Source organism: Haliaeetus albicilla, chromosome W, assembly GCF_947461875.1.
Source record: "Haliaeetus albicilla chromosome W, bHalAlb1.1, whole genome shotgun sequence".
NCBI classification, from domain to species: Eukaryota; Metazoa; Chordata; class Aves; order Accipitriformes; family Accipitridae; genus Haliaeetus; species Haliaeetus albicilla.
Window position 1 is genome coordinate 754,778 of NC_091515.1, and position 12,913 is coordinate 767,690.

The 12,913-nt window shown below is 61.3% G+C and overlaps 1 protein-coding gene and 1 long non-coding RNA gene across 2 annotated transcripts in view; one reads left to right on the top strand and one right to left on the bottom strand.

The window, feature by feature from the left end:
• The window catches only part of ONECUT2 (one cut homeobox 2), a 28,725-nt gene extending 27,068 nt beyond the window's left edge, over positions 1 to 1,657 (bottom strand). The window contains exon 1 of the mRNA XM_069775547.1: positions 413 to 1,657. Within this exon, the coding sequence (XP_069631648.1) occupies positions 413 to 1,589 (1,177 nt within the window). The 5' untranslated portion in view covers positions 1,590 to 1,657. The remainder of the gene's footprint in view (positions 1 to 412) is intronic.
• Positions 1,658 to 3,197: 1,540 nt separating this feature from the next.
• Positions 3,198 to 10,530, top strand: LOC138683363 (uncharacterized). Its single transcript, XR_011322933.1, has 2 exons — positions 3,198 to 3,688; positions 6,880 to 10,530. It is a non-coding gene; the product is annotated as an uncharacterized lncRNA (long non-coding RNA).
• Positions 10,531 to 12,913: the final 2,383 nt, after the last annotated feature.

Below are 12,913 nucleotides of genomic sequence, written 5' to 3' on the forward strand. Positions count from 1 at the left end.
ACCCGGCCCGGGAGAGCGGCCCCGCCGCCCGGCAGCGGCCGCGGAGAGAGGCGGGGGACGGGGAGGGGACGGGGAGGGGACGGGGCCTCCAGGCCGGCCCCGACCGCCGGCAGCGGGGAGCGTCTCTCCGCCAGCCCCGAGCCCCGCCGCGCCCCGCCGGTCCCCGGCCGGGCCGCGCAGGTGGCGGCGTTGGGGGAGGCGGGGGCCAGGCCGGCCCCCGAGCCCCTTGCCCCCGCGGCCGGCCGCTGAGGGCGGGCGAGGCGGAGGGCGGCAAGGGGAGGCCGCCGAGGCGGGCCGGTACCGGCGGGAAGCGCCCTGCGGAGCCGGTCGGGGCGGCGCTCGGCTCCCGGAGGGTCGCGCTCGGCTCCCCCGCTCCCCGCCGGCCTCCCGCGGGGCGCCGGCCCGCACCTACCTGCCAGCCGCAGGGCCGACATCCTCTGGAACTCGGGCTCCTGCAGCCACTTCCACATCCTCCGGAAGGTCTCCCGGCCGGACTTGAGTTTACTCCAAGGCTTAGGGTTCCGCAGCAAGTCCGAGAGGGTCCCCTGAGAGCGGCACAGCACCCGCTGGGCGAAGATGGCCTGCGGGATGCTGTAGCGCTTCAGCTCCGCCGTGATCCTTTGTGCCACTTCTTTGGTGTTGATCTCCTCCAGCTGCCCCGAGCTGCTCACCTGCGAGCCGGAGGAGGAGGAGGGCGGCCGCTCCCGGCCGGCGGGCAGCGCGGGCCCGTGGGGCGGCGGGTGGCCCGGGTGCGCGGGGTGGTGCATGCCGTTCAGGTGGGGCATCATGGCGGGGGGCGTCCCCAGCCCCCGGGAGAGGTGCTGGTCCCCCCGCGCCAGCATGGCCGCGTGGGCGTCGAAGTTGGGGCTGAGCATCTTCTCGTGGCCGGGCGGCCCGTAGCCGTGGAGGCCCTGCTGGGCGTTGTGGAGGGGGCCCAGCCCGTTGCCCAGCGGCGAGAGGCTCTGCCCCATGCCGGGCATCTCCTTGTAGGGCCCGTAGAGGTTGTTGACGGCGGGCAGCCCGCGCTCGTCCCGCATGAGGGCGAAGCTGCCGCCGACGTTGCCCGAGAGGCGCTGGTGGTGGTGGTGGTGGTGGTGGGCGTGCGGGTGGGCGTGCGGGTGGTGGAACTTGTCGGAGACGGTGGAGATGGGCGGCAGGGGCTGGAGTGGCGTCAGGGTGGTGTAGGTGCTGCTCATGCCCATGCCGGGCGGCGAGGACTCGCAGGGCATGCTCATGGCGTGGTGCAGCGGGATGGAGAGCTCGGGGCGGTACTCGGCGGCGCCGTCCAGCAGCGAGGCCATGCTGGACACCATGGCCGGCCGGGCGGCGGCGGGGGCCAGCTCCTGGTGCGGCGGCGGCGGCGGCGGCGGCGGCGGCGGGGGCGGCGGCGGCGGCGGAGGCGGCGGGGGCACCCGGAGCGGCCCGGCGCCGCGGCCGCCGTGGTGGGGGCTGGGGCTGCCCATCAGCTCCGGCTCATGGCCGGCCGCCCCGTGCAGGCTGCCCAGCGGCTCCATCGCCATCTCGGGGTTCATGGCGCAGGCAGCCGGCTCCCTGCCGAGGCATCGACGGGCGCTGCGGCCGCTCCTCATTCACTCATGGGGGCGGCGAGCCGCGCCGGGGCAGGGCAGCGCGCCGCGGCCCCGGGCCGCCCGCTCCGCCGGCCCCGCGGGCAGCGGGCAGCGGCCGCTCAGCCGGGCCCGCGCCGGCCCCGCGCCATGTCCTCGCCTCGCCGCCGCCGCCGCCGTCTGCGGGCGGCGGGAGCTGTCCAGGGCGCGCTGCGCGCACAGCCCTGGCCGCGCCCGCTGGGCCGGGCCTGCGCCACTGACAGGCGGCGCGGCCGCGCGGGCCCCGGCGCGGGGCGGGGCCGGGCGGGCCCGCCAATGGCGGCGCGGCGCGGCGCCGGGCGGGGCGGGGCGGCGGGCCGGGGACGGACGGGCCCTTAAAGATGCCGCGGCCCTTTGTAACAGCGCGCGCGCGGGGGGGGGGGGGGGGGGGGCGGTGTCTGGCCGCCGAGGGCGGCCGGGGCCGTCCTCGGCCACCGCCGTGACGGGGATCCGCGGCTCCCGCGGGGAGCCGGCCCGGCCCGAGCGCCGGTCCCGCCGCGCCTCAGGCTCCTCGCGTCCCCTCAGGCGCCTCAGCGCCCCGCGACGCCCGTCAAGCTCCTCGGTCCTCTCAGGCGCCCGCAGGCGCCTCAGCCCCCCCAGGCTCCTCGCGTCCTCTCAGTGCCTCAGTCCCCCGCGAGCCCCCTCAGGCTCCTCGGTCCCCTCAGGCGCCCTCAGGCGCCTCAGCCCCCCGCGAGCCCCCTCCTCGGTCCCCTCAGGCGCCCTCAGGCGCCTCAGCCCCCCGCGAGCCCCCTCAGGCTCCTCGGTCCCCTCAGGCGCCTCAGCCCCCCGCGAGCCCCCTCCTCGGTCCCCTCAGGCGCCCTCAGGCGCCTCAGCCCCCCGCGAGCCCCCTCAGGCTCCTCGCGTCCTCTCAGTGCCTCAGCCCCCCGCGACGCCGCTCAGGCTCCTCGGTCCCCTCAGGTCCCTTCAGCCTCCTCGGTCCCCTCAGTCCCGACCCGGCCCGCCCGCCCCGTTAAGCGGCTCCCCCAAACGGCGGCGGCCGCACCGAGTCCCGGCAGGCGGCGATCCCGCCGGGGCCGGTGTCGGTGCCGCCGCCCCGCCAGCCCCGCGCTCCCGCCTGCCCGCGGTGCGGGGCGGCGGGCCGGCCGCGCAGATGTCCCCTTTGTGCGGCGGCGGCGGCGATGGGGGCCGGGGAGCCGTGACCCATTTCTCCCGCTCGGCTGCCGGAGGGCGAGCGGGGGGTCCCGGCCAGACGGACCCTCCGGCCGCCGCGCCCGCGGGGACACCGTCCCGAAGCGGGGCGGGGGGGGCCGGGGGCTGCCCCGCAGCGCGGCGAAGCTCGGGGCTTGGCCCACGGGCGGCAGCGGGTCCCGGCTCCCTCCCCTCGGCAGCGGGTCCCGGCTCCCCCGGCGCTCTGGCTGGCTCGGCACTCCCCCGGCGGAGCAGCCCGGGCAGCGCGGGCAACCCAGCCCCCGCAGCCTGCCGGGGATCCCCGGGGATCCCGCTCGGCACGGCCGGACCGGGCTGACGGCAGCCACGCTCTGCTGCCTGCCCCTTTGCTGTTTTACACCAAGGCGCCCTGTCGATCTGCGTTATTAGTTGCGTTGAATATGGCAGAAAGTACGGGTCGGTAAGAATGTATCACGAACATAGAGCAGTAAATGAACTGGTACGGTCACAAGAGAAGTCCGTGCCCCCACGGCAGTCCGCTTTCACCCAAGTGCATGATTCCTTTCACTAATGCCCACACGCCCCACCATACACACAGGCGTACGTGCCTTCCCTCTTTCTGAGGGAGCGTCGGTTCCCCAGGCCAGCCCTGAGCCTCTGCAGCTGGAAGGGGCAGCAGCACACCTCTGCTCCGAGGAGGCTGAGCCCAGCGGCACAAACCGGCGTCATCGCAGCGAGAGGGTTTGAACTATTTCATGTTTGCCCTTGCCAAAACCATCTGCTGTGCAACTGCAAGGCCATCGATTCGGAGCTGTGAGCCACGAGAGCCACCGTGCCTTACTGGCAGCCAGCTTTGCTCTGAGCTGCGCCCGTCTCTCGGCTCCAAAGACCCCCGAAATATGCTGCTGCGTGGGGGGACCCCATCGCCGTCCTGCCCGGCAGAGCCCCGGGAAGAGGTGGGGAACGGGTGCTGCGCTGGGAGGGGAGGCAGTGGTGGGGAACGGCCCACGGGTTCCCAGAGGGACCTCGAGCGCGGCCGGAGCCTCGGCACATGGCGCGGTGTCGGCACTGCGGGGTCCGTAGGGAGAGGCAGGAGGGATGGAATCAGGCAGGCAGGTGAGGCACAAAGAGGCAGGTGAGCAGCCAAGGAGGTGGGCAGGCAGCCGTGCAGGCAGGCGAGGAGGTGGGTGGGGGTCACCCAGTGGGAGCAGGGCCCCTGGGGACAGGAGCCCCTGGCACGGAGCTGGCAAGCGGGGACCCACCGGCTCTGACCAGGCCTTGTGCCCTCCGCGCGCCCCACTGCAGGGGACCCTCGTCAATAAGTGTTGGGCCGTGCCATGCCATGCCAGGCTGTGCCGTGCCGGACTGTGCCGCACCATGCCAGGCTGTGCCAGCCTCTGCCATGCCGTGCCATGCTGAGCCAGGCTGTGCCTGACTGTTGGGCTGTACTCTGCCGTGCTGTGCCAGGCCATGCGGCTGCTCCCAGCCGTGCGGTTCCCTCCACTGCCCCCCCCATTTAATCAGTAACGCAGCGACGGCAGCTCCAAGCAGCCGCGTCCTTGCATTTTATGTCATCCTTATCTCGGGCCCCGATAACCATCTCTGCGTTTGTAAAGGTCCCACCCCCACTGTGTCTCTCCGGTAACCAAATGGGGGAAAATGGGGAGAAATGTCACCTTTTTGATAGCAAGAGTTCAGCCTGTGTTGGACACTGGGGAGAAAAATTCTCTGCCAAGGGGCAGAGGTGCACAGGAGTGGCGTGGCGGGGGGCTGTGGGCAGCCGTGGGCAGGGTGGGCAGGGTGGTGTGGGCAGTGCGGTGGGCAGTGCGGTGTGGGCAGGGTGGGGTGGGCAGGGTGGTGTGGGCAGCGTGCCGAGCCAACCCGCCTGAGCCCAGGTACAGGCAGGGACGGGTGCTGGGCATCCCTCTGCTTTGGGACATGCAGAAATACTGCAGGGCTTGTAAAGAAATGCAGCTGGTGAGTGAAAATGACTGAGTCCAGTCCAAAAATGGCTGTATTTTATATTTTTCCGAGGTAAGACATGATGCATTACCAGGCCCCTCTCTAGGGCACTCAGAGTCTCCTTACAAACAGATCACATATGATAGCACCCAGTTTCCCTACAGATTTCCACTATGGATCCCAAAGGCTAACGGTCCATTTCTCTCCATGCTGCCATCGCTATGCATCTCTGGAGCTCACGGTATTTTCCAAGCTGCTTTTCAGCACTAAGTGGGTATAAAATGAAGCTCCCCCCACCCCAGCTACCCCTGCCATTGTCAGCCTGGGGTGGAAAAGAAGAAAGGAAGGAAGAAGAAAAAGCAAGCCCTGGCGTGAGGTGCCTTTGTTCAGGGCAAGTTATGTGTGAAATCTTTTTGTCCTTCCTAAAGGAAGGCAAAAGTTGCAGTTGATTTGGGGAAAAAAGAGGCAAGTGCAGCCCTCTGGAGGCTTGCCACGGTGGGCAAGCGGAGAGGGGAGTGGGTGGGCAGACCTGGATGGGAGCCAGATGCTGCAGATGTGCTGGGGTCCCTTTCCTCCTTTTTCTTTTCTTTTCCCTTCCCCTTTCCCAGAAGAGCTGAGGTTGGAAGGTATCTCTGGAGACCAGGCACTCCAGCCCCTGCTCAAACTGTGTCACGCAAGTGTGAGCTGGTAGCAGGACATGCTTTTTTAGATACTCAACTCCATCCCCTCCTGCCGTTCCTAGGAGCTGCCAGTACCCTCTTACAGAATGGGAAATGTTACCTAAAAATTAAGATTAATCATACTTTGAATCTTAGCTCCATAGGTTTGCAGAGATCTTCTAACACGTTTCATAACTTAAATGAAATACAACTTTTTGTTGAACAAAAAATGAACTGCACTGTTTTACTTGATTGTGTATTGATCCCCTTTTCTTTCAGAAAAGCCAGCTGCATTCAGCTCTCTCAGCAGGCACCTAGCCCCCCTTTTTGTTAGCTGGGGTGGTACTTGGCTTTAGTGGGGTCTGTGCCGGTGGGCACGAGACAAAGTTCCCGGCTGCGGCAGAGTGACAGAAGCGCGGTGTCCCAGCAGCAGGGAGCAGAGCTGCCGTGTGCCGGCCGCAGCGGGGCTGCGGGCTGGCGCAGGGGGTGTGCGGGTGGACGGGGCATTTGGCAGTGCCTTCGGAGGGCTGGGCTGCACCCATCATTTCGATCCATTATGCTCTCTTTAAGTTGACAGAGGAAAGATGAGAAATTGATTTTTTTTTTCCTGACAAAATGATATTTTCAAAATTTAGGAGATAAGGCCTGACTTTGACCCTTCTTTTTTAAACCTGTGCCTGATTATTGTGTTCCATGATTTTGTTGTACGACACATGGTAGGGTCTAATTCTGGTGCCTTGCCAAATTGATGTCAAAATCTTCCCAATAATCAACCCACAAACGTATAAACATCAGCGCACGGCGCAGCTGTAACCAACACAGCGGGCGCGTCGTGGCGCGGCGCTGCTTGTCTGCCGGGTTGCCTGTGCTCTGCCCAGCCGGTGGGCCAGGGGGCCGCGACACGGTGAGGGCTGCGAAGGCCCCGCTGGGGACAGCGCGAGGGAGAGCTCTGCCCTTCTGCTCCCTGGGTGCCGCCTGCTTCGGCATCCTCCATGGGGCTGCCCGTGGCCCCCGCGCCCGCTAAACCTCTCTCCCTGAGCGATGGAGGGTGCTCGGGTGTCCTTTGGCACCCATGCGAAACAAACCCCTGCTGTCAGCCGTGTTGCAGGCAGCAGGCGCGGGCATGGCTGGCAGGAGCAGTGCTGGAGAGCCGGGGCGGCCAGTCGCTGCTTCCAGCCTAACGAGCTTTGGCTGCCCAGCGGGAAGCGGCGTTCCCTGCCTGCATGGCTGCCTTTGCCAGAGGCTTCCCCTCCGCTCTTGGGGGAGGGAGGAGGGAGGTTTCTTTGTTAGCTTTCCTCCTTCTCCCTGCCTGCAGCCAGGACTCCCCGTGCCACTGCCGAGCGCCCTGGCTTCCCCCGAAACAGGCAGCGGTGCGGTGCCCAGGGGCCGGCGGGACGGGATGGACCCGGAGGTTGACCTGGCCTGGCTGCATTCGCCCCAGGCTTCCTTGCTTCACATCCTTCTTTTTTGGCTCTTGCCCCCCCTGGGTATTTGAATTTTAATTCCTCTCCTCTTTTGTTCGCCAGGGGTTCAACTGTAGTTTCCTCCAGCACCCACACCTCCAGCATCACACTCGCAGAGACGGGTGAAGAGAAGGGCCTGGCCCTTCAGTGCTGCAGAACTGTCTGGCTGACCCAAACCGTCCATAAAAGGCTGAGTCCAGGGATTCACCTGCGCCCACAGCCCTGCACGCCCCACTCATGTTGGTGCTGGTTGTGGCACAGGCACAGGTGAACTTTCTCTTAACATAGCTAGCACAAGCTGGCCAGGGCCGGCACAGATAATTTTCACCTGCTTTAAACAAATATTGCAAGTGTTTTCTTTTGGTGTTTTGAAATTGCTGTCGCAAGTCCGTTCTTCTCTGCAGAGGGCAGAGGGTCCAGCTCCAGCCCCCTGTGACATCTTCCCAGTGACGGCAGCATGCCTGGACACGGGTCCAGGGGGGCTTAAACCTCTATTGGCCCCCAGTGTATCTGCTGCTCAGGGACTAAGTTTTGCTCATGAGAAGCAGAACCAACCTTCCTTGTGATTTTTCTCCTCCCAGGTAGGATTTCAGTTATTTAGAAGTAAAAGACAAGTTGGACAATGTGGTATTTTTTTCCCAGAGTTTTTCAGGGGGCAGTTTAGAGGGTAAAACAGGCCTGAGAAAGCTGAATCCAGCTTTATCAGTGCAAACTGGTAACAGGAAAAATGGCTCTGAGGCTACCTGGGGGAAGCAAGACACCGCCAGCACCCTCCAGCTCTGGCACTGAGGGGCAGAGGCTCTGGGGAGCCTTCCTTGGATTTATCAGTGGGAAGATGAAGGAAAGGATTTTTCGTCTCCCATCACTACACCAGAAATTGGGTTATGGGGCAATAAATCCCAGCCTGAGTGGTACCTGGGGGGCTGCCCTTGCTAGGGGTTCCCCGAGCATCTGCCAGCCCCGGTGCCCCCAGTCCCCGGGCGTCCTTGCCAGGCAGAAACAGCAGCTCTTTCGGGGATGGGGAGCGCAGTCCCCGTGGCACAGTATGGGAAATCAGGAGGTGCTGGGTGGAACCGGGACCGGGGCAGTGGGTGGCTGGTTGCTTGCTCAGGGGTTTCTGCTCCACACCTTTCATGGACAGCCCCAGCTTGGCACACCCTGGCCCCCACTGCGAGAGGGGCAGCGGGGCTGTCCTAGAGTGGCTGATGGCACACTTGGCTGGAGAGGGCTGTGGTTAAAGATTAAAACTGGATCCAGTTTGCAATATTTATCTTGGGAGCAGGAGGGCCCCAGCTTGTTTGGTTTGTAAATGGTGACGCTGGTGTGGAGAGACCCGGCAGGGCTGGCCCTCGCGGGGGCGTGGGGTCCCGGCGGTCCCCGCACAGCGAGCGGGGGATGCGGTGGCACTGGCAACGCGGGTGGGATGGGGACAAAACCCAAGGGAGGGGGCTCACATCAACGGGTGCACCCCGCAGTTAGGACGTGGCTGCTCCCCTCCCACGCTTTGCACAGTGTCCTGCCTCTCAAATGGAGACGGTGGCACCTGCCTCTCTCCCATGGTTGTTTCAAGGATAAATGTATTATATATATTAGACATTAGTGATGGGAAGCATGCAAGTAGTGTAGACAGATAATGCTTTTTCATTTATATTGCACTAAACGTTACCTACTAAAACATTTTTCAAAGATTAATAACTGGTTGCCCAAGCTATTAGCCCTACTCTAGAAGCATCCACCCAGAGGCACTGGGACAGTGAGCTATCCAGCTCATGCGAAAGTCTGGGGTTTAAAGACATTTTGGTGGCAAGAGTGCCTGATGTGCAGAAGAGTGACAAAGGTTATTCGGGATCTGCCTTGCATTTGTGCTCTGCAGGCCAGACAAACTTCTCCAGAGCAATTTGTGCATCAGAACAAATCAAGAACAAGCTGTCCCAGACGGAGATGTCCTGAGGTGGGTTTGAATACCAGCCACACTCAGAGAGCTGAAATGCTCCAAGAAACAGGGCTTTGGCCAGTGTGGGTGGGAGGTCTCAGTCAGCCCTGTCCACTCAAGTTTTACACCGACGTTACTCCTACCTTGGCAGTCAGCCGTTTTATTTAAAATCGGATTGAATCAAGTAGTATAGCATGTATTGTGGAATACTGACACTGCATTAATTGGGAGGGAACCAGATTATGTGACAGCTGATTTCTTGTTTTTGTACATATGATTTTACAAAGAGTTGCCAGAAACCACTTAGAGTTTTTAGATATTTTGGTTAGCACCTAAATTATCACTTTTTACATAATTTGGGGGTTTGGTATCCCCAAAATATCTCATAGTGACTGGCAATTATTTAGGTTTCAGTAGCGGTTAGAAGGAGAACCCACACAGCTCCCTCCTGACTGGTGTTTCCCGAAGAGCTCTGCTGCTGGGGCTTTGGTAAGTCTTAAAGAGGGATGGGAGGGAGCCAGGACACTCCTGCACTGCTCTCACAGGCACTGAAATAGGCAGTAAAGAGGAATTTGTAGGTACAGAGAGAATGTTCCTGTTACTGGACATCCTCTTAATTTTGTAAAGGCATAAAGAGATCCAATACCCACAAGCTGCCTGTAAGAAAAGACTAGAGATGGAAAGCACATTTTAATGGTGGGGAAATAACCACTATGAGAACTTAAAAATAAGGCAGCAGTTTCTGCAGCAGTGCAAGTCCTTCCATCAGTCAGTTTAAAACCTGAAAGTCCTTAAATCAATCAGCACTACCTTTCAGCTGCAGCACACGGGCATGGCAGCCGAGCTCCTGCGCAAGGTGCTCGGGGCTGTGCAGCACACCTCTGGCCAAGGGTCTGCTACGGCCCCTGCCAGCCTGAGAGAGTCTGTTGCTGTGAGTTCACCTGAACTTCCAAAAACCCATGGCAGAGTTCCTCACAGGAGCCGGTAAGGACACTGAGCAGTGTTGAAGCAAGCAGCAAGTCGCCTCTCGGCCCGGGAACTGGCCACGAGGCAGAAATAGAGCAGGAAGGATTGATCGGCTCTGACCCAGCAGGATGGCAGCTCCTGGGATCCAGACCCACCTGCATGGAGGCCAAGAGGATCACGGCTCAGGCTGCACTCAAATGGGTGAAAGTCTGCTGAAATAATACCCACTGACACAGGCGAAACCAGGAGAAGAGTGGCTGCTGACCCCCGGGGCTCGGGGCAGTCTCCAGCCCACCCGGAGAGCCGGCTGCACCCTCGGAAGGGTGCAGGAGCCGTCCCTGGCAGGGCTCCTCGGCATGGCCCGCTGCTGGCGCAGTTGGCTGCTCTTTGCCATGGTGCACGCCGGCCAGCCGGCTGGCTGATCCCTTCCACCGACATCCCCCGGCCCGAGAGCTCACCGGGGGCTGCCGCCTGCTGCAGGGTTTGGTGAGAAGGCATCAGGAGAGATGTGTGGTCCTCAAGGTCAAGGGCTGCTGTGCTATAGCATCCACTGGAGCTGGAGGTAAAACTCAGAGGCTAAAAGTGGGGCAATCTGTCCTTCTTACTAGTGTACTGTAGGCAATGGAAGTGGGTTATAAGATGTTCTTGGGAATGTAATTCACTTTAATTAACAAATACCCCGAGCCAAGCTGTGTACTGATTTACATGCTTTGTAACACCACATATTTCACAGGAGTGCAGATTTTGATCCATCACACTAAGCGTATTGCACTGCATAATGAAATATAGGGAGCAATAAACAAGACCTTTGGCAACTCTTGTGATGAAGTTTTCCAGTAAAACCTTTTGTTTAAGGCCAGATCCGCAGAAAAGCTGACACGCTGGTGTGCAGAACACAGGCCCTGGAGTCCACAGTTTAGCCCTCAAAATCCCTGCCTGTCTGCTGGGTGCTGCCCAGGGTGCCCCCTGCCCACGCTCATCGGTGCTCGCAGTGCCCACACGCAGACACCGGCAGGGTGGGGGCCCACGAAAAGCAGAAGAGGAGAAGTTGCTCAGCTTGTCTGGCAGCCACCTCCAGGCAGGGGGTCAAGGGCACAAGCCCACCCTGACCAGGTGCAGGGAGAGGACAGGACGAGTGCTGGGAGAGCCACTTAGTCACAAAACTCTCCAAAAAACCTCAGCACAAGCAAGCGGTGTGTAGTCAATGGCTAAGGACAAGTATAAAAGTGGAAACCCTATAACAAAGCCTGAGGCACAAGTGAAAGCCAGCTAGCAAGGGAGTTAAAAAGCACCAGTAAAACTTTCTGTGAGTTGTAATGGTGAGAAGGTGACCAAGGAGAGTTGTTCTGCTACTCTGCGGGGAGGGAAAGCTGTCAGTGGGGAGCGGAGGCTGTTATCCGTGCTGCACCGTCACGATGGGAGGAGGTGTTGGGAAGGGTTCTGCGGGGGCCTGTCCCTGCCAGCTACTATCTGATATTTTCATTAGCAGCTGGCATGGCGGGGTAGAGAGCGTGCTTATTAAACTAGTGGGCAGCACTCAGCTGGGAGGAGCTGCGAGCATGCTGGAGCTCGGGATGAGAGTTAGGAACGATCCTGTGATGTGCTATGGATGAGCATGAAGGTGTGCGGTTGGGGATAATTAACATCACAGCCAGGAATGGGCACCACTGCCTGGGTCTGCAGAAGAGAGGGCGGTCTGCCACAAGCCTGGCACGGGTCAGCCGGGCGAGGTGGTCAGGAGCAGGCAGGGAGCGGGAGATGCCCAGAGGCAATGCTGCTGTTCCCTGGACTGGCTCCTTCCCGGCAGGTTTTTGCCTGCTTGCTTGGCTGGGACGGTGTTTTTTGCTCTTTGCAAATGAAGCCAATGTGTTTGCAGCGTGGGCACTCACTGAACGTTACCATGGGCCACGGCCCTTTGCAGACAATCACACCACTGCTGTTTGTTGCGTGCTGGTCGCTGTCGCTCACCCAGTGCTAACCCATGCAGGTGTTTCTGTGGGCCAATTATTCCTGCATGGGAATTTTTGATGGGGCGTTTTTGGTGTTATTTAACATCTGTTTTCACTGGCATAAAATATGCCTCGGGCTTGCACAAGAGCCATGGAAACAGGGTAGCTAGGACTCCGTATACCAGCTTGAAGTGAAAAATATGTAAATCAAACTTTACTCTCTATTAATACTAGTACCTGGCCAGAGGCGCACGGGGCTGGACTCCCTGGGTAGCTCACCCCAAAGCGGGTGTCGGGAGTGGGGCACACGAAGGGCACCCGGGTGCCTGTGCCGCCCCACTGCACTGGCAGACCCCAGGGGAGGGGTTCGGCTGCAGGCAGCTGCCCGGGGACCCCTCAGAGCCAGCGAGATTTAATTGCACGGCGTGAGCCAGGTTTCCTCCTAATCTGGGGTGCGGGAAGTCTCTCTGCAATGGGGATCTCCGTTCCCTATGGGAATCCCACCCACAGAGCCCCCGAATGTGGGAACTTGTCTGAAAATGGGATGTTGCTCCCTTTTGACGTGTGCGGAATTGTGGATAGTTATTTCAGTTGGATTATTGTCGAGCCGGTAAGTGTGCTTGAATCTGCGAATAGTCTCTGTGTTTACACACTCAGGAGGAAAAAAAGTCAGTTACAGTGGGAGAGACCATTAGCTGTTTGGGCTCGTTCGCAGGAAGGGTAATTTTCGCTCATCAGCATGGTGCCGAAGGAGGCGGGGGGGAACCCTGCCTGTTGGCCGGGCACGGCGGGGGATAACGGCAGCCGGTCCGCCTGCCCCGTCGTGGCTGCGGAGACGCGGTGCTGAGGCCGGGGACACGGGGAGCGAGCCAGCGAGCCTGGCCGGGTGGGCGGTGGGCTGTGCCTCGGGCAGCACCGGGGCCCTCCGCGGAAATCCGGATGCCAGGCACGGGGCTGAGCAAAGCAGATGCCGTGTCGACCGCGGGGCATCTGTCCTGGGAGGAACCAACGGCGGGGGCCTGGCCCAAAACCCTGCCCCTCACCACCCGCTCCTCATAGTCCGGCACCTAAAATAAAACTTGGGCTGCGTGCAGCCGTGCTCTCATTTTGCTAGGGTGGAGTATGCGTGGCATGCTTTCATACAGTTTGAGCATGTTTCCAATCCCACAGCGTATCCTTTAAAATATGGGAAGCTTTTTGATTAAAATGAAGATCTGGTGCTCGGCAGAGTGTGCCTACAGCGCGGAAA